The sequence below is a fragment of the Pecten maximus genome, chromosome 1 (genome assembly GCF_902652985.1).
Source record: "Pecten maximus chromosome 1, xPecMax1.1, whole genome shotgun sequence".
Lineage (NCBI taxonomy): Eukaryota > Metazoa > Mollusca > Bivalvia > Pectinida > Pectinidae > Pecten > Pecten maximus.
The window spans coordinates 42384533-42410945 of NC_047015.1; the positions used below are offsets into that span (position 1 = coordinate 42384533).

Consider the following 26413-nt stretch of genomic DNA (forward strand, 5'->3'; position numbering starts at 1 on the left):
AAGTGGGGGAGAGTTCATTATCTCAAATTCAAATCTCGTTCTTTATAAGATATCTTATAATCAAATTATATAAGATATCTTTTATAATAATTTCCTTTATAAGATATCTTATAATCTTATATAATATATAAGATATCTCATATAATATATAAGATATCTTATTCTTTTTTTTTTTTATAAGATATCTTATATCTTTTATGAGATATCTTATATATTATATATGATATCTTATAAAGAAAAGTATATAAGATATCTCATTTAATGTATAAGATATCTTATAAAGTATATAAGATATCTTATACAATTATATAATATATCTTATATAATTTGGTAAAATCCTGGATCAACATTGCTCCTTGAATAAATGACAACTTGGCTTGCCATAGTTTGTCCTACCTCAGAGTATGTACAGCTCTGTTGAAACTAAAGGAGGGATGCTAATTTTGGCCTTTCTTCCCCCTAATTAGTGATAATGCTTACATTTTGCAGGAAGATAATTTAAGATGAGCTGCATATTGTATTATGTTCAAAATATCTTTTGTATGGGCTCATAGAAAATTGGGAGGTCAAAGTGAGATGGTGTAAAATGAACATTTTTTTGTTGCAGTTCTTACAAATGAAATATTGTCAGTAAAAATTATAATTTTTGTTACAGTAAGTAGTTTCTGTTAAATAACTAGCAGATTTTAAGAATTCAGCTGAAAAAAAACCCAGTAAATAAATGATAAAGTAGGCCAAGGTCACAATTTCTGAATGGTCTATTTTTTTATATCAAATACTTTAATAAAATTACCAAAAACTTCTTAAGAAATTGGCACCCCTCCTTTGTGGCCTTTATTAACATTTAAAGCAACTTTTCATATAAATATAAGATATTTTACGCTATCAATTTTCACAATGTCTGACACTTCACACTATTCCTGTGTGATTTCAGTTCACTTCTCCTGAGTCTACAAGTTTGAGGCACAAAAACCAAATCACTTTCAATGAACTCTCACCTTTTGGAGGACCCAAAATTTAAACAAAGATAAATTTACCCTTATTTATGTAGCTGTGTAGGATATATAGAACAGTGAATGGCATACTAATAAATGATATTCAATAAGTTTTTAAGATCATGTGTCAGGATTCAAGGCTTTTCAAGGCCATAAGTGAATTTAAGGTGTTTCAAGGATAACAGCAGAATAATAAATTCAAGGACTTTTCAAGGTTCGTCATATAGCAAAAGACTGTATGCAACCTGCCAGGGGTGTAGCTGGTGGGGTTTGAATGTGCAAGCACTGCGAGCATGTGTTATGATAACATGACAGCTACACCCTTGCCAACATACTTTACAAACTCTTTGAGGACTTTTCAGTTTTGAATTTCAGTGAGGTCGTTTGAATCTCAAAGACTAAATTGTTTAAAGTTGTCAAATAATATCACAAATTGTTTGAGCATACCATTGCTCTCAACCTTAGCACTGACCCCTAAAAAGTCATTTAAATCATGAATATAATTGATAAACTTCTTTCACATCATAAATGCTTTGTCGAGATTCCAACTTTTGTTATTTAAGGTATTCATGAAGTAAATCTATTTGGGGTCCGTGCTGAAATCTCATACGGTAGGATGGTGAAGGTGGTCACTTAGCGATGGGAAGCTCCTCCATGTTGACTTTGCCAAAGTGCTGTGTAATCCTATATCTCGCTAGGTCCTTCCTCGTCACCATGCCAATAACCTACAAACGTCCAACTACCAGCTCAGAAATCTAAACACCACAATTAATTACAGCTCATTCTTCAATTCTTTTTACGTGTTATCTGCCTCATATGGTTTTTCCTGTCTGTTGCAAAAACACGTTCTTTTACAATTAAGTTCTAACATGTATTGGTGATATGACATTCAGTATTGACTAATCAAAACAGCACATCCTATTTACTATATTCAATATCAGTAGCTTTTTCTTCAGTGATGATGAAATAAGTGGATTAATTTGCTCAAATCCTCAAACCTTTTACATACAAGCCATTAAAGAAAACCAAAGAATATTGTATGAATAGCTAGCCCATTCAAAATGGTCCCAAAGTCTTGTTGTAAAATATTACTGATTTATTAGAATATGGCGTCAAAGATTACCCTTCTATTCACATTAAGAAAAAAAGTATATGATGCTCTATGTGAAAAATAACAGAATTTCTCCTGTTATTTCTTTACTTGTATAATAGCAGATCATATAAACTTCTGCTCATTGTGTCATACTCACCGAACTTAACCATTCATAAAATAATATTCCTTATATTCTACCTTCTTAAGGTGTTATAAGAGTTTAGTTCAGTAAGCCTCAGACATTTCTCTGGTAAAACTGATATGAACTGACCTGGTGTTTTCTGTTGACAACAACAACATGTCGAAGTCCAAGTGCCCTGAACAGGCGGAAAATTCTGGGAAATGATGCACACTAAAATGAAAGAAACCCAGTGGAACAAGGTTGACTTAATCAGTTGATAACACACAAATAAGAACTCTGACTCTGTCTGCACCTGAACTTCAGTGGAAAAATGAACAACAGTAGTATGTCCGAAATGAAAGAATGAATATCTACTGTGTTATTGATCACACTTCTGCACTTCCATGAATTTTTATTTTATTTTTGGAAAATTTGGGTATTGCCATCGATCAGAGATAAAGAGATAAAATAAAATGTTATAGAAAGTGTATAATTGATCAAATTTGTATAAATTTGGCAATCTTATAATTTACTCAACAGTAATAATCTAGAAACAAAGAGCTGAATTGTATTGATGATCATCAAAATTTAATGAGGAGCTTTGGTAGAAAGTACATGTATATGGGAGACGTTTCATGAAAATTCTTTCAAAAGGCATCACTCAAACTCCATCTACTAATTACATTAGCCTGACCATCTTAAATATGTTTGAATTTGGTCAATTATTGAATTAGAACCAAGGAACTACATTTGAAAATGTATAAGTGAAGATTCATTGAAATATTACTCCTTCAAATGTTCAAAAGATATCATTCAGAAATCATCGGACACTGTACCAGCAACATGTACAATTTGTCTAATCAGTGATTTGGTAATTCGTGCACTAGGCAATAACATTTCAAAATCCAATAATTTCTACAAAAGATTCATGCTATTATATCTGTGGTAGCAGTGTACAGTAAAAATGCCAAATTCTGAAAAATATGGCACATGTTTTAGATATGTAAACATTGCCAGTTAACCTTACATATAACCTCTAATAAAGTATATATATTTGAAATCTGTACAACATTTGCAATTTTAATAGAGCTCTGAAGGATAAGTAAATTGATATTTTCTGTGATTTTTAGAGCTGTGAATACCATGGTAACAGCTTAAAAAATTCTCAAAAATTGCAAAATATTATGATATTTGACCCAAAATAGCACAATTCTCTACACAATTTTTTTTCTGAAACCTATTTAAAATTAAATATCTCTATCCCAAAGACAGAATTAATCTTGTTTGGACATATGTTGTAAATTAAGTTTTTCCGCTATCTTACCTTTTCTGTGGGCTTCCATTTTGAGCTGTAGTCAAAACTAAATTTCCTGTGTAAACACATGTTCGGAAAATCCGGATATTTAAAATCCGGAACCAATTTATTGATTTTTGTTTTAATAAATATGATGCCTGTATGTACTACTTCATACTGAATATACCAATTATAGTTTACATTTATTTTTTCATTTTTTATGCATATCATAATACAGGAGTTATTTGCTTAACAAAAAAATCGCCCATGGCCAGGCTGTCTTACTGTGGTGTGCTACCTGTACAAAATCAGAATCCACTCTTTTATAGATTAAGCCTAAATATTACTGTATGGTATGTTTCAATAAAGAAAGCGACTTTTCAACTTACATGTGACACAGAATAAGCACCAGGATTCAAAAATGATTTAAGGTCAATGTGGAAATTTCGTTCTTGTGGCGAAATGTGAATTTGCTGAAAGATTGAAAATAATAGCATTAACATTTATTTGTCAGCTATCTACCAGTAGTCATATTTTTATATTACAAAACTGTAATTTTCTTAGTCTTTAATTATTGAAGAACTTAAAAGTTGTGAAGTTATATTTACGCACAACGCCAACAAAAAATTGAACTGAAAATAAATATCCTCAGCAACAGATGAATTAGAAGATACATCAATATTAGTCTCAGACTATTCGAATGATGTCAGCATCATTGAGTAATCTCTGAATATTCTCATGTACATAGGGTAGACATCCCAGGATACACACAGGGGGAATACTACCTAGGGTAGACATCCCTGTATACTCACATGTACAGGTGTAAACCTGGGGTAGACATCCCTGTATACTCACATGTACAGGTGTAAACCTCTGGTAGACATCCCTGTATACTCACATGTATAGGTGTAAACCTGGGGTAGACATCCCTGTATACTCACATGTACAGGTGTAAACCTCTGGTAGACATCCCTGTATACTCACATGTACAGGTGTAAACCTCTGGTAGACATCCCTGTATACTCACCTGTACAGGTGTAAACCTTGGGTAGACATCCCTGTATACTCACATGTACAGGTGTAAACCTCTGGTAGACATCCCTGTATACTCACATGTATAGGTGTAAACCTGGGGTAGACATCCCTGTATACTCACATGTATAGGTGTAAACCTCTGGTAGACATCCCTGTATACTCACATGTATAGGTGTAAACCTGGGGTAGACATTACTGTATACTCACATGTACAGGTGTAAACCTCTGGTAGACATCCCTGTATACTCACATGTATAGGTGTAAACCTCTAGTAGGCATCCCTGTATACTCACATGTACAGATGTAAACATTGGGTAGACATCTCTGTATACTCACATGTATAGGTGTAAACCTGGGATAGACATTCCTGTATACTCATATGTACAGGTGTAAACCTCTGGTAGACATCCCTGTATACTCACATGTACAGGTGTAAACCTTGGGTAGACATCCCTGTATACTCACCTGTATAGGTGTAAACCTGGGGTAGACATCCCTGTATACTCACATGTATAGGGGTAAACCTGGGGTAGACATCCCTGTATACTCACATGTACAGGTGTAAACCTGGGGTAGACATCCCTGTATACTCACCTGTATAGGTGTAAACCTGGGGTAGACATCCCTGTATACTCACATGTATAGGGGTAAACCTGGGGAAGACATCCCTGTATTCTCACATGTATAGGTGTAAACCTGGGGTAGAAATCCCTGTATACTCACATGTATAGGTGTTAACCTGGGGTAGACATCCCTGTATACTCACATGTACAGGTGTAAACCTCAGGTAGACATCCCTGTATACTCACATGTACAGGTGTAAACCTCTGGTAGACATCCCTGTATACTCACATGTACAGGTGTAAACCTCTGGTAGACATCCCTGTATACTAACATGTATAGGTGTAAACTTGGGGTAGACATCCCTGTATACTCACATGTACAGGTGTAAACCTGGGGTAGACATCCCTGTATACTCACATGTACAGGTGTAAACCTGGGGTAGACATCCCTGTATACTCACATGTACAGGTGTAAACCTGGGGTAAACATCCCTGTATACTCACATGTACAGGTGTAAACCTCTGGTAGACATCCCTGTATACTCACATGTATAGGTGTAAACATGGGGTAGACATCCCTGTTGACTCACATGCATAGGTGTAAACCTCTGGTAGACATCCCTGTATACTCACATGTATAGGTGTAAACCTCTGGTAGACATCCCTGTATACTCACATGTACAGGTGTAAACCTGTGGTAGACATCCCTGTATACTCACATGTACAGGTGTAAACCTGGGGTAGACATCCCTGTATACTCACATGTATAGGTGTAAACCTCTGGTAGACATCCCTGTATACTAACATGTATAGGTGTAAACTTGGGGTAGACATCCTTGTATACTCACATGTAAAAGTGTAAACCTGGGGTAGACATCCCTGTATACTCACATGTATAGGTGTAAACCTGGGGTAGACATCCCTGTATACTCACATGTATAGGTGTAAACCTCTGGTAGACATCCCTGTATACTCACATGTATAGGTGTAAACCTTGGGTAGACATCCCTGTATACTCACATGTATAGGTGTAAACCTGGGGTAAGCATCTCTGAAGTCTTTTATACTCAGTCCTTTCTTTATCTGCTGTACATCATCATGCTCCTCAAACACCTGTAATACAAACATTTTAGTTGAATGAACTAACTTATCAAATACTTGTACTGTAAAAACATAGCTGACCGGAGTATGACACGAACAGAATTGATCAATTAAAAAAAAAAAAAATAAATGGTTTATATAATAATCAATTATATAGACAGATCTTAATAAGATGCTCATAAATATTCATTGGTTTTTAAAATGAGGCTAAACTAGGCATTTCACATGGTGGCATTCATAGCCTGCAATAAGTGACATTTCACAACTTCCAGATGTTTCTTCTTCTTTTGTCTCAGATCCAGCATCTGAAGCATACTCTGTATACAAAGTACATGATCCTAAGAATCAAGAATCTGGTTCCTGAACTATCTATAGTATGTTGATCGTAACCAATCATCTTACAGTATTTTGACCTGTAATAATTTCTAATATGAACCTGACACCAAAGTAATTTCCTTTGAACCAAGTTATTGTGTCACCTGTGTTCTTAACATTTACACAAACTGTATTTGATCAAATACTCAATAAGGATGTGATGATAATGAGCTCATATAAGTTTCAAACTCACCTTAAGTTTGAGCAGGATGATGAGCTGAGACCTAAGGATAGTTCCATGGAATGTTCCAAAGGTTCCAGAGTCTGGAGACTGAAATACAGTTGAGCTGTTTCAAACTTTAATACACAAATGTTCTCTTCTCTAGAGAGTAACTCAATAAGAATATATATGTAATGAGTAAGGAGGAGACCCAACACAGAGATTCTCCAAACTCTGTGTTGGGATCACTCCTCCTTACTCATTACCTGGATTTTTACACGAGACCTCTGGTATCTTTTAGGATCCACGGCAGTTTTATCAGGATCAGTACCAAACTCAACTTATAGGGACGTTGTGTCTCCACCCCCCGTAGTAAGAATACATGTGTATATCCAAGATGGCTGCCAGATGGCTATCTCCCTTTTCTAATCATATGAATATGGACGGTATTTATTAAAGTGACCTTGCCCTAGATTCATCAACGTTTCCTGACTTAAGAAAGTTCCTTTTTAATAACTTATACTTTCCCATAGGAAAGAATTATTGGATTTAAGGAAAGTTCCTTAACAATGATTTTTTCCTTAAAAGAATTAATACTAAGGAAAAGTCTAAGTTAAGGGATTTCCTTAACATAAGACACATTGATGAAACCAGGCCTGATCTGACACGCCATACCTCCTCTGTAAAGGGATCATAATCTTCCACGACTGGAAACCCATTGTGGGTCTCATTCTTAAGGATGTCGACGATACGCCCCACTGACTCGTAGGACCTCAGCACAGTAACAGGATGGCTCATCAACTCCCTGTAACACACAAAACATAGTGTTCACTAAAGGCAATATCAGTTCAGATAAAATGGAGGATTAAAAGGTCCGGACTAAAAGACCTAGAACTGAACAAAGAATAAGAGATAGGAAAGTGGGGAATCAAAACTTCATATAAACTTACATTTGTATCCTGCAAAGGTTTTCTCTAATTGAAACTACCAGGGCAATCCAATGTACAATGGTTCAGAATATACAGCTCTTAATTCTAATGCAAAAACCATTCAATGAACAAAGAACAATAACAACTGTGGGTTATATTCTTCCTTGACTAAACATAAGATAATCGAATGTTTGTGATATGATAGGATATGATTATAATTATCATTAGAAAGTTGTAATACTTACGTGGCCGAGATATTGGATAGCATGATGGAGGGCTCCCAGCCAAGGAGTGGCACACCTTGTAGATGGACATGCATGTCATAAATACCCTGTAAACAGTATTAAATACAATTACAAAGCACAGGGGTGATCATTTATCAACCTCACACTCAGACAAGGGGAAATCTAAACCCAAGGGGAAATTCCTAAGTTGACAAACACAAAGCTTGCAGTGTTTGGAAGCTTTAAAATTTATACCTTCTGACTAGTTAGTATGAAATTACATTAAGTCATTCTTTGTCAAAAACCTTTGGCATGATGTGGGCTTTCCATGGAAGGTTATTCATAAAAATATCTAGATGCCTGAAAATTTAACACTTTTGCGCATTACTGATCATATGAATCATGAATATCACCAATAGTCACTATAACCAAAGTTTAAATTAATACGACTGAACAATTGTGACCAACCTCATTGAAGATGTCTCCAATCCACTTTGACACCATTAGGACAATCATGACAGGAAGTCCAAGAGTGATATTTCCCGTCGCCTCAGTAATAATTACCGTCAGACTAATGGTCATCCTCACGATACCACCTTTAGAAAATAAATATGCAAAAGAAGGTCACAGTGACTTGATCAACAATAATCAATATATTGACAATCGTCCTCATGATACCACCTGTAGAAAATCCATCTGTAAACAAGAGGCCCATGGGGCCTGTATCGCTCACCTGGTTGGATTTTACCAAATGTCAAAATAATGTTCATGTTCAATTTGTTAATACATTATACAAAAATATACTCTCTGAAAGACCATATGGATTATTTTTTACAACATAATGGTGTTTAAAGAAACTAAGTCCCTTAGGGTGGGGAAAACCCTTTGGCCTATGTTTACATAAGAATTGTGTTTATCCCTTAATGCCCAGCGTTACTATACATAGTTATGGGATTGAGGGTCACAGTAACCATTTATGCAAAATCTGTTCCCCCATCACCACGGATGTTTCTGACCAAATTGGGTTCAAATCCATTTAAAACTCAAATCTCTATTTCCCCTATTTGGCCCCTCCCTTCAGGCCCCTTGGTGGTCAGAGTCAATATTTATATAAACTCTCTTTCCCCCTTCCCCTAAGAATATTCCAGACCAAATTTGGTTCAAATCCATTAATAACTTTATGAATAATAGCGATTTAAAGGATAAACCCCTATTTCCCTATTTGGCCCCGCCCCTCAGGTCCCTAGGGGTTAAGAGTAAAAATTTATACAAACTATGTTCCCCTTCTACCAAGGATGTTCCTGACCAAATTTGGTTCAAATTCATTCATAACTTTATGACTAGTAGCGATTTAAAGGAGTTACCCTATTTCCCCTATTTGGCCCCGCCCCTCAGGTCCCTAGGGGTTCAGAGTAAAAATTTATGCAAACTCTGTTCCCCTTCTGCCAAGGATGTTCCTGACCAAATTTGGTTCAAATTCATTCATAACTTTATGACTAGTAGTGGTTTAAAGGAGTAACCCTATTTCCCCTATTTGGCCCCGCCCCTCAGGTCCCAAGGGGTTCAGAGTAAAAATTTATACAAACTCTGTTCCCCTTCTGCCAAGGATGTTCCTGGCCAAATTTGGTTCAAATTCATTCATAACTTTATGACTAGTAGCGATTTAAAGGAGTAACCCTATTTCCCCTATTTGGCCCCGCCCCTCAGGTCCCTAGGGGTTCAGAGTAAAAATTTATGCAAACTCTGTTCCCCTTCTGCCAAGGATGTTCCTGACCAAATTTGGTTCAAATTCATTCATAACTTTATGACTAGTAGTGGTTTAAAGGAGTAACCTATTTCCCCTATTTGGCCCCGCCCCTCAGGTCCCAAGGGGTTCAGAGTAAAAATTTATACAAACTCTGTTCCCCTTCTACCAAGGATGTTCCTGGCCAAATTTGGTTCAAATTCATTCATAACTTTATGACTAGTAGCGATTTAAAGGAGTTACCCTATTTCCCCTATTTGGCCCCGCCCCTCAGGCCCCTGGCGGTTCAGAGTAAAAATTTATACAAACTCTGTTCCCTTTCTGCCAAGGATGTTACTGACCAAATTTGGTTCAAATTCATTCATAACTTTATGACTAGTAGCGATTTAAAGGAGTAACCCTATTTCCCCTATTTGGCCCCGCCCCTCAGGCCCCTGGGGGTTCAGAGTAAAAATTTATACAAACTATGTTCACCTTCTGCCAAGGATGTTCCTGACCAAATATGGTTCAAATTCATTCATAACTTTATGACAAGTAGCGATTTAAAGGATTAACCCTATTTCCCCTATTTGGCCCCGCCCCTCAGGCCCCTGGGGGTTCAGAGTAAAACTGTATATAAACTCTGTTCCCCTTCCCCCAAGGATGTTCCTGACCAAATTTGGTGAAAATCCATTCAATACTTTATGACTAGTAGCGATTTAAAGAAAAAGTTGACGGACGACGGACGCCGGACGCCGGACGACGGACGCTGCACCATGGCATAAGCTCACCGGCCCTTTGGGCCAGGTGAGCTAAAAATAGGTCACAACGACTTGATTAAAAATATTCATCAGCCTGATAGTCATCCTCAGAAATGTAGAAAAATCCCAGATTTGAATTAAGTAGCCCAAGGTCTAAAAGACTTAATTAACAATTATAATGGTCTCTCATATTGCTTGTTAATGAGTTGGTTAAGTAAAATTTGTGTGCTTAATACAGTAAGATTATTTACCAAGCTGTGCAGCTTTCTAAATTATACAATGTTGTCAATTTTTATACATATATATGTAGATCTTGTGCAGTTATTCACAGAAAGGTACTTATAATAAAATATACATGTATTATAGGTACCTCTGCATATACCTACCTAACTGTGCAGCTCCTCCTAACAAAGCATACTTGGAATAGTTTACCCAGGTCTAAATAAATAAAAAAAAAATCAATCTAGAAAATAGAATAAATATAAATCATTTGTAAGCAATTTTATAATTCATGCAACAACTCTGCTATTAAACAAAAGTGTTCTGCTATTAAAAACAAAAGTGTTCTGCTATTAACAACAGTATTCTGCAAGTAAACAAGTGTTTTGCGATTTAACAACAATGTTCTGCTATTAAACAACAGTGTTCTGAGAGTAAACAATTTACAGTATTCTGATAGTAAACAACTTACAGTATTCTGATAGTAAACAATTTACAGTATTCTGATAGTAAACAACTTACAGTATTCTGATAGTAAACAACTTACAGTATTCTGATAGTAAACAACTTACAGTATTCTGATAGTAAACAACTTACAGTATTCTGATAGTAAACAACTTACAGTATTCTGATAGTAAACAATTTACAGTATTCTGATAGTAAACAATTTGTAGTATTCTGATAGTATGTATTTAAAATTACAAAATTATCAAGATAACTGTTGAGGGAAACGTGCATGGATCAAGGACTCACAGCAGAGGGAAAGAAGTACTTGAGTAGGACGGCCAGTAGTCTTCCCCAGGAGGCACCAATCAGAATACTCGGTATAAATAGACCACTGGGAACATATAGTCCATAGGTCCAGCAGGCCAGGAAGAAGCTGCATAAGCAGTAGACAGCAAGGGTTGCAGGTCGGAATGTACCTACAGGTACAGGTATATTAGGCCTTTTTGATTTAAAATAGTCTTAATTAACATGAATGCTGATATATAAAAGTTAAATTTCTATCCTTCCCCAAAATTGACACTTTAGATAGAGCTTTTATTTAGATAGAGTTCAAGAATAAGTCTTCATGACAATAATGTCATTCTTATATAGATATGTTATAAAACATCAGTGAGTCACCAGTATACTGTACAGTACATGTTAACATCGTCAATGTTATAAAAATATTTTTAGTGGTATTTTCATTTTTTCGTGTTATTCACACACTGGAAACAATGCTGAGCTAAAATCCTTACACTAATATGACTAATCTGTTAAACTTTACTGATACATTTGTGTATACCAAATAAACTGAACATTTACATAATTAAGCTGCCATTTTAATGTAAACAATAAATTGTATCAGGTCTCCTTGGCCTGGCCTACGACACTAATTAATGGCCTGTAACTGTTGGCAGGGAACCAGAAAATTGTTCCATACAATGACTTTCTCAACACAGCAAAACAAAATTAGGATATATTTCTGAAAAGTTTGTGATCCACCTTCCCAAAAATAGAGTCCTTATAGTAAATGAAATGGCAGCTAGGGGCAAAGTGAGTATAAGCTCTTCCCGTTTCTCAACTAAAATTTATTAATTTGCTGCAAGATTTGAAAGAGTGTCAACTTTGTGAGTTAGTCTGCATGTGAGTAATCATTTTTTTGACAGTGCATGGATTACAGCAGATTATTATTTCAAGGAGTGTGAAGTCATGGCTGTCACGTAAATTAGAAATAAAATTATATAACATTAATCAGAGGCAAGCAATAAAATCTTCCTTTTCAAGGTTGTTGGCATACTGTAAAGTGGAATTTTCATAGATAGTTTAAAAAAACATGGAAAGTATCATTTATAGAAATTCACTTCGATGACAAAAAGAAAAGTATAATGGCCCCTTAATCATTTTTGTGCAAAATATGTTCTTTGTCCTTTAAGCTTAAAAATATTAATTTAAACCACCAACAAATTTTCATAACAACAGCATATATTCAATGAGAATATGTCCAGCAAAAGATAAACAAGTAAATAGCCAACATATCCTGAATTAACAACAAGAGACCCAAGGGCCTTAACGGTCATCTGACTCTAAATCAAAGACCCTTATACCAAATTGTAGTATGCATTCTCTGTAGCGAGTATAGTGGCACTGTTGGCCATGGTGGCCATCTTGGAATTTGGATCAACCAGAGAAAAAAAACCCTACTTGATCAAGGCTATCTCGGGATCATCTCTGGAAAGTTAGAGCTGAATCCCACAGGTGGAATTTGAGAAGAAGTTTGAAATAGGTGTTGTTCATGAAAACCGCAATCATGTTACAATCATTTTACGAGGCCAAACAATAACAACACTTTGTTGGCTTTCCTTCCTTAACATCCTCACCAATTTCAAGCTCAATGGCACCAGTGGAACTGGAGAAAAAGTTTAAAATGTATTTTTCAAGATGGCGGCCATGGCGGCCATCTTGGATTTCAGACCAATCCGAAAAATAACAACAATTGTTGGGATCATCTCAGGATCATTTCAGGTAAGTTTCAGCTCAATAGCACTGGCGGAACTTGAGAAGAAGTTTAAAATGTGTTTTCAAGATGGCCACCATCTTGGATTTCAGACCAATCCAAAAAATAACAACACTTGGTCGGGATCATCTCAGGATCAGTTCTGGCAAGTTTCAGCTCAACAGCACTGGTGGAACTTGAGAAGAAGTTTAAAATGTGTTTTTCAAGATGGCGGCTATGGCGGCCATCTTGGATTTCTGATTGGTCTGAAAAATAACAACACTTGGTCGGGATCATCTCAGGATCATTTCAGGCAAGTTTCAGCTCAATCTCTCTGGTGGAACTTAAGAAGTGTGAAATGTGAAAAGTTTACGGACGGCGGACGACAACGGACGAAGCACGATGGCTATGGGTCATCCTGACCCTTCGGGTCAGATGACCTAAAAAGGGAAGGACATTTTTTCTTGCTATGTACCTTTTATTTTAAAAGTATAATTTCCAGGTGCATTTTTTCTGGTCAGCATTTATAATTATTTATAATGCTACAATGTTGTACCCAGAACTGAAACATTGATTACATATACATATATGTATCATTCAGTCATCTATATAGCATAAAATTATCAAATTAGCAGTCCTGCTAAGCTAGCACATATCTACTGCAGCAGTGCCTCTAATTATTATAATATGTTACCTGGTACGAGAAAACATAATTAAATATTTCTAATTAATCAGTATGCTTTCCTTACCAGGTATATCATGAAAGAGCTCCTTAATGCTTTCCTCAGGGGTATGGAACATTAAACCAGCATTAGCACTGTACTGGCCATCATCACAGAAAAACTGCAACACACATGGTTAGTATAGCTCACAGCACACAGTTTAACACACCTCAAGTGAAGTAGTGTTTAAAGAAAATAAAAGTCACTATCAGTTAAAAGCATTTTTCAGTTAAATACATGTACCAAAATTGCTATAATTGTATTTACTAATTAAAGTAGCTTAATTTTTGCAAGATTTGGGATTTTCCTTTTATAAGTTCTAGTGATTCTTACAGAGTTTCATATATGTTTGTGTATCTCAAAAGCATGAACAGAACACAACAACTGGTTTCGCTAAACAAGGTATCACTGATGACAGCAATCATATTTCAAATGCAGTTGGTAGAATGAAGACATCAAAAGTCTATTTATAGTAACAATGACCTTATTTTCACCCGAGGTGATTGATACACAAATTGGTACAGGAGGAGATGTGAACAAGTGTATAACAAAGCCTGTAGAATGTGGACATGAAAATTCTATTTAAAGTAACAATGACCTTATATTCACCAAAGGTAATTGATACATAAACTGGAACATGAGGAGATAGTTGTGAAAAAGTGTATAACGTTTAATGACAATCAGATTTGAAATGAAGTCTGTAGATTGAGGACATGGAAATTCTATTTAAAGTACAATTATATAACATGCAGTGACCTTCTTTTTTACCTCAATATATTGATATCCAAATTCATACAAGATGGGATGGTTTTTATCAAGTGTATAAAATAAGGTTTCCTGACAATCAGATTAAAAATATAGTCAGTAGATCAGGGACATCATAGAGTTACTAACAAGTATGTAATGTACAGGTAGATCCTGATGTCCCCTTTTGAGTTGCTAACGACTATGTAATGTACAGGTAGATCCTGATGTCCCCTTTCGAGTTACTAACGAGTATGTAGTGTACAGGTAGATCCTGATGTCCCCTTTTGAGTTACTAACTAGTATGTAATACACAGGTAGATCCTGATGTCCCCCTTTGAGTTACTAATGAGTATCTAATATACAGGTAGACCCTGATGTCCCCTTTTGAGTTACTAACGAGTATGTAATGTACAGGTAGATCCTGATGTCCCCTTTTGAGTTACTAACTAGTATGTAATACACAGGTAGATCCTGATGTCCCCCTTTGAGTTACTAATGAGTATCTAATATACAGGTAGATCCTGATGTCCCCCTTTGAGTTACTAACGAGTATGTAATACACAGGTAGATCCTGATGTCCCCTTTTGAGTTACTAACAAGTATGTAGTGTACAGGTAGATCCTAATGTCCCCTTTTGAGTTACTAACTAGTATCTGATATACAGGTAGATCCTGATGTCCCCTTTTGAGTTACTAACGAGTATCTAATATACAGGTAGATCCTAATGTCCCCTTTTGAGTTACTAACGAGTATGTAATGTACAGGTAGATCCTGATGTCCCCTTTTGAGTTACTTACTAGTATGTAGTGTACAGGTAGATCCCGATGTCCCCTTTTGAGTTACTAACTAGTATCTGATATACAGGTAGATCCTGATGTCCCCTTTTGAGTTACTAAGGAGTATGTAATGTACAGGTAGATCCTGATGTCCCCTTTTGAGTTACTAACTAGTATCTGATCTACAGGTAGATCCTGATGTCCACTTATAAGTAGTATGTAATGTACAGGTAGATTAGGAGGGACATGTGGCTGTTTTGTTAGTATCGCCAAGGAAATACTTATTAGAAATTTTCAACTTCAAATATTAAAAAGATAATAATAATTTCACACAAATTAAGCTACAACACTCTGAAAACAGTTAGCATATACAGTTTTAGATTTTTGTTTAATAAAGACACACATACATTACTGATACTGAGAAAAGACATATGTGTACATATGTAATAGGAAACAGTAATGAAAAATCTCACACTTGGATTTAACTAGCTTAAAAACCTTGCCTATTTAATCAAGCACTCTATCACTTGACTTAAGACAACATGTCCTCCATCTGATCTAGTTGGGTGACCTGTATTCTTTTACACTACTCTCTCCTTCACACATTTGTTACCCACCAACACAGCAAAACCTTACTGGAAGACTTTAGGGAAATTCCCTCAAGACTTTGACAGTTAAGTGCCCAGCTGTACTCTCTAAGTTAACTGTAAATTAATAGTAACTGTTTGCAAACCTCAATATTAGCATATATATTGTCGCCTTTAAGAAAAAATCATGGTCACAGACTGTTTATACTTGATAAACATAATTTTTTCCAGTTACATGACTTTGTCACGGTGATTATTTAGACCAACAAAGTTTCAAAGAAACTGAATGGAAACATAGAGTTAAAGTTTTAATCAGACTCTCTGTAAAGTGAAAAAAAAGCATTTTGCTCAGTAAATATAAATTATAAAGCATCCATAGCTTCACTGAAATGTACTTTAGCGAATGTACTTAAGTAGAATGGACAACCTTGCATCTAATAAAACTACACACTTGTGTCCTTACTGTATAGATCTATCTAGTTTTATTGATGGAAATAAAATCAGGGAAATTTCAGTTACTAACAAAAGAACAAACTATAGATACTGTAAAAATAGGTTACTACAATGTAGTATTCAATGTTTAAATTTGGTAATAAGTCTGAAATTCCCCATTAAGGAATGGAAAGGAGGGAAGGTCTTGTATCTTCATATTACTGATTATTATGTTTTGGCATGGGCTGACTTAAGTTAGTTTGACTGAACTAAAGTTAGGATAGTCAGGAACATTTTATAAGGCACTAATATTTTGGTTGATCACTTAACGAAAGCTCCAAAAGTTCATGATAATTAATCTCCAACTGTTAGTTTGTCTTTAGAATGTACAACATTTCAGTGTGATGACACTACAATGTGGTTTCATCATCTACACTTTATTTAGATACCATATCTTCTTATGGGAGATAAATCCGAGTCTAATAGCCTAATTAGGACCATTTTAAAAATGATAGGCATTTTAACTATATATTTTATTAATACCTGGAAAATGTGATAAAACGCCCCCTCCAGAATCATACAAAAGAATCTAATCATACTTGAACGCTGTCTTCATCAGGATCCTTCCGCATTGGTTGGCAGTCATTGTTGAAATATAAAGTGAGGTAGCTGACAGTAGCTGTTGCTATAGCAACCAAAATGGCCTCTGTAACTTGTGTTCCTCGGGTTTTGATGTACCTATAAGAAGTTTAAAAAAAATAGACATAAATCTCATTAACAACTCATCCAATTTTATCTATGATGTTAGAGAAGGACAGTTTGAATTATTGTAGCATCTCAATAAACTGAGAAATGATTACAGTTTATGAAATTAACATATTTTTTTCATATGTGTACAATTTTTGATTTCTACATTTATCTATGCAGCAAAATCATTGAGAACTAATAGAACTCAGTGGTACAATAGACTTACTTTTTACGAAATATTGTCAATTTGTAATTGATGTGATTAAATGCAGCTCCAAGAAATCCACCTGTTTGTACAAAGAGATAACCTACTAAAGTATCTTCATCAATTACCAATATAAAAACTTCTACTTTGTAAATAATGATAATACATGTAAAAACAAGCATATACATGCATTTTTGATCAATTATTACACATGTGGTATAAATCATCAGGCATACACACTGTATAATTATATAAATATCTATAAACAATAAGCAGTTTCATTTCAAGTTAGGTATTATATTAAGTTTTAGTGCATATGATATATAAAAATGAATCAAAAGTGTTCTTCAGTTAATCATTATAACTTATTACCTGGTAAACTAATTGCATTGTGATAAATACCTGTCCAGTACTTTTTGATTGTTATCATAATTGTCTAATGGATATAAATATTCAATTTGACACTGATAATTTTGTAATTCTTAAATGTAGTAAAAAGTTCTTCTGCATATAAGTCCTAATTGGTTTTGAGTAAGACTAACTTACCAAACACACCCATGAGTATAAAGAGAGGAATCTCGAGCCCAGAGTAGTCAGTTGTCTGCATATGTAGAAAAAAACAACAGAATTTCTCATTTCATTGAATAATTCTGAGCTAGAATTTGATACTTATTTTATTAGATACATCTCTGGTAATATTATACAAACAATACAGACAAACCCAGAACTTGAAGTCAGTCAAAGTAGAAAGCATGACTGTTCATGCATTTTCTATATATCAAAATTTAATTAAGTAGCAACATGTTGTTTGCTATCCATGAAGCACACAAAGACATTTTGTTCACTTTTCATCATTAATTACATTCACGAAATCAACCAGGTACTAACATTTTTAACATATCATTAAAATCAAGAAGTTTGTATCAAACTTACATCAAACTTGCCGAAGTTGAAGAGACCTGGTGAAGACAGACTCCATGGTGTACCCTTGACATAGCTTTGTACAATGTTCAAGGAGAAGGTCGACAACATGGATGCAAAAAACTGAAACAGAATGAGAATGATAGCATTATTTAATCACACCCAAACAGAATGAGAATGATAGCATTATTTAATCACACCCAAACAGAATACAACTTAATGAATCATGAAAACCACAACTTCTAAGGGATCAGATTCCAGCTCTGTTATAAAATGTAAAATTAAATCATTGCTAGTATCACTTTACAGAATTCTCAACTGGCAATGCCATATTCATTTTTTAGACTTCTGTTGAGCTCCGATTCTCCTTCAAGGGTGAAAATAACTTGAGAAAGGTTTACTTTTTGACAGTTACATGTTTGATAATTTCTTACAATTCTCCACGTAAGTGCCTGATTCCAGAAACTAGCTCCCTCCTCCAGACTGAACAGTACCCCTCCTACAGGGGCACCAAAGGCAGCCGATACACCTGCTGCTGCCCCTCCTGATACAAAGTCACGCTTCTCCTTGTCTGATCGGAAATATTGTAAAATCTGGAATGACGAACGTTCTAGAATAATTTTTAGATGACAGTATCATTTATCATAACACATTTGCAGAATACATTTAACAATGATTTCAGTGCATAATTCCCTAATGTTAAAAATGCAGCTATAAAATCATATTTTCCGTGTTTTATGTTGTATGTACTGCATTGAATTGAGGATATTAATCCTACTGCAGGCAAAACACTGGAGAATTCTCACTATACTGTACAGTAACTTTAAAGTATGTGATAAAATAATAAATGGTGTTTGTTATCTCTCTCTCTGTATCAGTACAATTTTAATATTTCATTTTGCAATATTAACTCCTGTTCTTCAGATTTACATTTATTTTATATTTCAATAAAAAAATTAGATATTATCTTTATTTTTCTTAATTTAAAAGAAAATTATCATAAAGTCGGATAAGATCTGTGGAGGGATAAATTTGCAAGGAATGAACTTTTTAAAAAGAAATCATTAATTTATAGGAAAGCTTTCCAATGGTTATGTCAGAGAGAGTTTCCAATACAAAGATCTGACAGTGGAACAGGAAGTGTAAATAACCTTGAAGTCCACATGGAAGGTGTCCGACTTGCCCTGAGAGATTCCTGCAGCCACCACTGCCCCAGAGTGGATCATTGGCCCTTCCTGTATGTGTTAACAGAGAACATTTTTAAATGAATGATAGTAAAACAGTATTAAGCTTTGAATATTTAATTTGTTATTTAGTATTGAGATTGTTAGTTTAAAGAGGTTACCCGCAGACGGACCGGTAAACGGCACATCTCCGATCACTAAATAAACTTCAGAACACGTATCTATGTGACAAAATTAGAGGCTTTCCGACTTTATTTCTTGAAAACAATTACAGAATATGTATTTAAAAGACGTTTTAAAACTCAACCTGAGAGGGAAATGTAAAGAATATAACGGCAAATCTTCTTTGTAAATCGCCGCTGCCCTTGAAGTTATCACTGTGCGGCACTGTGCACGTGCTTGTTTCTTTGATGTGTCAATCAAATTAGACTTATTGCGGGTTGCGATTAAATAAATAATATTTAAAAATGAGGTTTTAATATCACTTTTCAGCGTTTTATAAGAAAAATAAAATGAAAAACTCAACAATTCCAACAATCTGTCATGTGTAAAAAATCTTTTTCTATTAGCCAATTTTTCTGATCTCTCTGCAGGCAAGCCTCTTTAAGCTATATGTAGTGCTATTTTACAGGTGAAAGTAAGCCTTATTGGAAATGTAATATTTTCATGAACACAATTGACCTATAGACTATTTCTATTATAGTGCATTTTATTGTATAGTAAGTAATTCTTCCAAATTTTTGTTATAGAAATGAAATAAATAAAGGGAGGTAACTTACCTTGCCAACCACAAGTCCGCCACCTACAGCACATATGACCCCCAGTACTTTACAGATCAGAGTTTTTATTCGCACAACATGTGGCACTTTAACTCCATTCAGGAAGCACTTGATCTGAGGGATGCCACTACCAGCAGCTACTGGCTGGAATAATGATATTATAAATATCTCAGTTTCAGGGCAGGATTAGCTAGGTCAATCTAAATTCCAGGTATTTCAATTATGATCTTTATATGAACTGATTTTCAACCTCTCACGCCTCATGCTTTGATTTTGATTCATCTATTTCTTTGAGGTCTACCGAGTTTTGACACAAAACAATTAATTCACATTTGAAATTGTCAACTTTGAATTCTCAAACTCATTTAAATAGAGATTCACTTTCCAAATTTTGCTTGGAAGTACATCTCTCCAATACTACTTCTAAGGAACAATGAATAGTATATTCAAGGACTTTTCAAGGATGAAGACTGTATGCACTCTGAAAAGGTTTGGAGAGTCCGGGATGTGACTTCAAGCTATAAGATAAGGTTTTGGAACAGTGGTCTTAGTCCATAACAGGTTTGGGAAGGATGGTGCTCTTAAGACAATAAGAGGAAGCTTTGGGATTTGTGTGGTAATTCACACAAAAATAACAATTCAAACATTTTGGGACACAGGTGGCCTTCAGCTGTAAAAGATATCCATGGAGAAAGTATAAGCAACCTATGCAGGTGATTATAAAGTTTTGATAGCTACAAACTACAATTTTTATACTAATATGCTTCTTGCATTCAGAGGAAATCACAAAGAAGAAAATGATCAAATGCTCTAAAAAAAAATCTTCCTCTTCATTACCTCTATAACTACCATCACTACAGCTCCTAACAGGACCTGCTACTGGTGTAACTGTCATCACTACGGCCCCTAACAGGACCTGTTACCGGTGTAACTGTCATCACTACGGCCCCTAACAGGACCTGTTACCGGTGTAACTGTCATCACTACGGCCCCTAACAGGACCTGTTACTGGTGTAACTGTCATCACTACGGCCCCTAACAGGACTAGTTACCGGTGTAACTGTCATCACTACAGCCCCTAACAGGACTACTTACCTCTATAACTACCATGACTATGGCCCCTAACTGGACTAATTACCTCTATAACTGTCATCGCTACGGCCCCTAACAGGACTACTTACCTCTACAACTACCATGACTATGGCCCCTAACAGGACTAATTACCTCTATAACTGTCATCACTACGGCCCCTAACAGGACTAATTACCTCTATAACTGCCGTCATGAATGCCCCTAAAAAGACCAGTCCAGCATTGACACACACCCATATCAGAAATGGTCGCTGTAGACAGGACTCCCCAGCATCGACACAGCTATCAACAACTGGTAAATTTGTTAAGGAAAGGGACGGAAACAAATGTATAATGTTAGAAATCAATCTGTCATAATAGTCATAACCTATCTCTACTGTGTAAAACTATTAAATCTAATAATGAAAGGTATTGTTCGTATTTAATTTGATGATTCCCAATGCATTTAAAGATATTTTGTAAAAGTGGAGAGTATAGGTCACCTTACTAGCTCTGGCTAGCTGGGATTATCCTTTAGCTTAGTGGTGGGATGTTTGCCTTGAGAGCCAATGGTCGCTAGTTCGAACCCTGGTGCGAGCAGAGTATTGTTCATTACTCCTTCCTATTACAATTTCTTTCAGCCCTCTGTATACTTTAATGAGTTGATGAACAGTTAAATCATGCGGTGTAAAATCCAATGGTATTACTTTACACAAAGATTTAAGCTACACTAAGAAAGCTATTTAGTTATTTCTAATATTTCAATATACCTATATCTTACAGTAACTGTACACGTTTATGAATTACTTCCAACCGAATCTGCATGAATATGTGTTTCTGTTAACACGTAAAAGGATACAATTTTTAATGTAGGTGAACTTCAATTTTGTGGACAGGATGACCAAGTTGTCAATGACACAGGCAATAAGTCCTGTTAGTATTCCAATCAGTCCAAACACCAGCCACCGGACCACCTCCTTCTTGATATAGGCCTGTAAACACAAAGATCTTTAATTATGTCTGCAAGCTTATCCCCTCCTTTTTAATATTGGCCTGTAACCACAAAACGTTCTTTAATTACATCCTCCAATTGAATGGACCATCTCTTGAATATTGGTCTTCTAACATTAAATATTTCCTTATAAACATCAGCTAGTAAACTACCTTGGACCGTCTTGATATAGGAGTTGTTGATACAATAAAGATTTGTATTTACACTGGCCAAGACTGATTTTTGCACTCTTTGCTTGACAAAGGGAAAAGATGTTAATGAAAGCTCGAAAACACAGTTTTCAATTGCTGTTGTGCTTAAGATAAACATCTTTTTAAATATGATCCAATGCTTCTCCTTCTCAATGTAGGCCTGCAAAAACAATATATAGTTCCTTAACTGAACTAGGGAGCACATTCTTTGTAAACACAAATACCCTGAGGTATTTCCTTATTTACATTTAAACTGAACACCATCCACCCATGGCCAGTATATTACAGGAAGTATGCTGCAATGTCGCATTAGATGTAGGTAATTTAATTTCGTAGATACTTGTTGGCATTTGAATCTAATGTACATGTATATAATATCAAAGATGATGGCACATCTCTACCATACCTTTGAAGATTTTCTTTCTTCTTGTTGAAACAGCTCATTTTCACAATGATCATAATCTAGGCTCTGAAATAACAAAATTGTAAATTTTTCACTAACAACACTGTAAAAGAGCACGTCTGTCATTGCCTGATGATAGTTTTTCTTACTACTTTACATCTGTCTGTATAATAATAACAAGAGATCCCAGAGGGATCTTGGCGCCCACCATTGAATGTTCTTCATAGGTTCCATGTCAGATTGATCTTTTCTCTACTTTTCTCTTCTTCTAAGTCTTACTAATCTGTGTAAATTCAGAAGAAACCTCTAGTACTTTTCAAACAAGGGAAACCTATATATAAAATTTAAGATTTAGGCACCAAGGGGAACCTATATATGGAATTTGAGAAAGATTCCTTCAGTACTTTCTGAGAAATAGCGATAACAAACTTCAATTGTCAAAATCCAAGATGGCTGCCTGTCGGCCATGTTGTTTTCCGATTGGTCTCAAAATGCAATATGCATAACTAGGCACGAAGGGGAACCTACATATGAAATTTCAGGAAGATCCCTTCAGTGCTTTCTGAGAATTAGCGATAACAAACTTCAATTGTCAAAATCCAAGATGACTACCTGTCGGCCATGTTGTTTTCTGATTGGTCTCAAAATGCAATATGCATAACTAGGCACCAAAGGAAACCTACATATGAAATTTGAGAATGATCCCTTCAGTACTTTTTCAGAAATAGCGATAACAAACTTCAATTGTCAAAATCCAAGATGGCTGCCTGTCGGCCATGTTGTTTTCTGATTGGTCTCAAAATGCAATATGCATAACTAGGCACCAAGTGGAACCTACATATGAAATTTGAGAAAGATCCCTTCAGTACTTTCTCAGAAATAGCGATAACAAACTTCAATTGTCAAAATCCAAGATGGCTGCCTGTCGGCTAGGTTGTTTTCCGATCGGTCCCAAAATGCAATATGCATAACAAGGCACCAAGGGGAACCTACATATGAAATTTGAGAAAGATCCCTTCAGTACTTTCTCAGAAATAGCGATAACAAACTTCAATGGTCAAAATCCAAGATGGCTGCCTGTCGGCCATGTTGTTTTCTGATCAATCCCAAAATGCAATATGCATAACTAGGCACCAAGGGGAACCTACATATGAAATTTGAGAAAGATCCCTTCAGTACTTTCGGAGGATTAGCGATAACAAGAATTGTTTACGGACGGACGGACGGACGGACGGACCACGGACGCAGGGCGATTTGAATAGCCCACCATCTGATGATGGTGGGCTAAAAATATAAACACTAATTAATATCTACTCAAACTTGTCAGAAACAAAATCAAAATACTGCATACATCTCACTAGTGAATCTATGTTAATGAAATATCAAAATTAGACTCAATATATGTTTGACTGAGGATACAGGGGCTTGACATGTTCCTATGACCCAGAATGAAATATTTAACACCAGGGTCTGACCCCTAGATCACTTATTCAACCTGGGACATAGAAACCTGTCAAGTCCCTGTGACTGAGGATCAAGGGAAGCATAAGCTGGACAAGTATTTCCCATAACAATTAAATGGGACCAGCATGTACAGTGTACATTACATAATTTACCCCGATAAAAACATTTTCATTTCTGTGTTGGTTTATCTGGACTATCTTTATAGTCATGACTGCAAATATCACACTGACTTACTTCAAATCCTCCAGAAAGTATTTTCTCATCTGAAATATCTTCTCTTTCTTCATTAGAATTGTCACTGTTGATATCATCATCTGTAAAATGTATACTTCCATAACTGGTATCCCTCTCCTGAATAAACAATAAAAAAGGTAATATGTAAAATGTTTGATGTATACAAGTATAAAAAGAAACTAATTAAAATGTTTATCTGTCTCTGTGACTTGATCATGTGTGTGTGACTTGACCTGTCAGTGTGTCTGTGAGTTGACCTGTCAGTGTGTCTGTGAGTTGACCTGTCAGTGTGTCTGTGAGTTGACCTGTCAGTGTGTCTGTGAGTTGACCTGTCAGTGTGTCTGTCAGTTGACTTGTATGTTTACCTGTATCTGTGAGTTGACCTGTCAGTGTGTCTGTCAGTTGACTTGCCAGTTTACCTGTATCTGTGAGTTGACCTGTCAGTGTGTCTGTCAATTGACTTGCCAGTTTACCTGTATCTGTGAGTTGACCTGTCAGTGTGTCTGTCAGTTGACTTGCCAGTTTACCTGTATCTGTGAGTTGACCTGTCAGTGTGTCTGTCAGTTGACTTGCCAGTTTACCTGTATCTGTGAGTTGACCTGTATGTTTTATCTGAGATTAGCACACATTATCTTCCCCTTCACTTTACAAACCTAATTTTTCAACAGCATATAAATTTACCAAACCAATCCATAATAGTGATTAACCAAATACGAATGTATTGACCACCATAAATATGGTTTTATTACTGGCATTTAATTATTCATCTGTATAACTTAGCCACCAGTTATCTAAGATCATCATTCATTGCTGCAGATAATGTACTTATATATACACTAATAAGCACATACATTTGTATTGCCACTGATAGTGTTCTTCTCAAAGAAAGCTTAATTTAGCAACTAAAATAATAAGTATACTGTCATAATTTATGCATTTCCTACATGAAAATTTGTGTCCAGTACATATGACCTATTGAAATGTTTGGATATTAAGACTTTTTTTCTAGATTTCCCTTTTATGACATCATTTGGGCAAAGGGAAGATAACTCATTGTATGAACTAGTAATTTGTTTGTATTGTTGTAATGAAGCAGAAATGGGACTTGTCGGCCAGGTAACACAAATGGATACATCATCTGTCTAGAGATCAGAGGTCAAGGGTTCAAACCCCAGCCTAGTTGATGGATGTTTCCTTTCCTGTTATAATAAGAGATGCATACCATTATTAGAACTACATGAGACAGATTGATAGGATCACTTAAAATAGACACCATATTATACCCTCACAGTATAAGAATATTCAAATATCAGACAATCACATTTTACACACACGATACTAGCCCGGAAGCATTCATGCAAATGCCAGCGCCAACACTGATGACGGGATTAACATCATGAAATCATGAACAAACTATTACTTAAATCAATACTTTGAACAATTGCAAAGGAACGTCTTCTGTTGTCTTCTTGGATGATTTATTCCTGCTTATAGAAAACATTTTTTCATGTATCACCAGATGTCTTTCACGAGGTTAACTTGACAACAACACAACATGAGTTCTCCAATACAATAAGCACTAAAGAACTTGAAAGAAAATATAGTCTAATGCATATCATGATAAGGAAGTTATACCCTAAACGAAACCGGAAATTATTACGTAATTGCGCATCTCCTCTCTGATAATATCAAGGCTGTTCTATGTTTACAGATCTTTTTTTTCATTTGATCGGCTATATAATGTTTAACATTATACCGAACGAGGGCGATCAACACGAAGACTGGTTCCAGCGGCAGCATTAGTCGCCATCTTCGAGAAGTCATGTGCTTTTTTGTTGACATGAATCTGAGTCACTGCACCGCTTTA

General features: G+C 35.5%; 1 protein-coding gene across 1 annotated transcript; it reads right to left on the reverse strand.

Moving 5' to 3' along the window:
* Positions 1 to 335: 335 nt before the first annotated feature.
* On the reverse strand, positions 336 to 26389 carry LOC117334175 (H(+)/Cl(-) exchange transporter 7-like). Its single transcript, XM_033893652.1, has 23 exons — positions 26303 to 26389; positions 24547 to 24663; positions 22852 to 22914; positions 22102 to 22234; positions 21440 to 21555; positions 20173 to 20316; positions 19361 to 19444; positions 18644 to 18802; positions 18222 to 18332; positions 17835 to 17889; positions 17310 to 17370; positions 16936 to 17074; positions 13822 to 13915; positions 11347 to 11516; positions 10761 to 10812; positions 8359 to 8486; positions 7912 to 7997; positions 7413 to 7542; positions 6771 to 6848; positions 6122 to 6214; positions 3893 to 3976; positions 2360 to 2440; positions 336 to 1720 (listed from the first exon to the last, which is right to left on the reverse strand). The coding sequence occupies exons 1-23, from the start codon at positions 26354 to 26356 to the stop codon at positions 1625 to 1627; spliced, it is 2328 nt and encodes a 775-aa protein (XP_033749543.1). The 5' UTR covers positions 26357 to 26389; the 3' UTR covers positions 336 to 1624.
* Between the last annotated feature and the right edge of the window lie 24 nt (positions 26390 to 26413).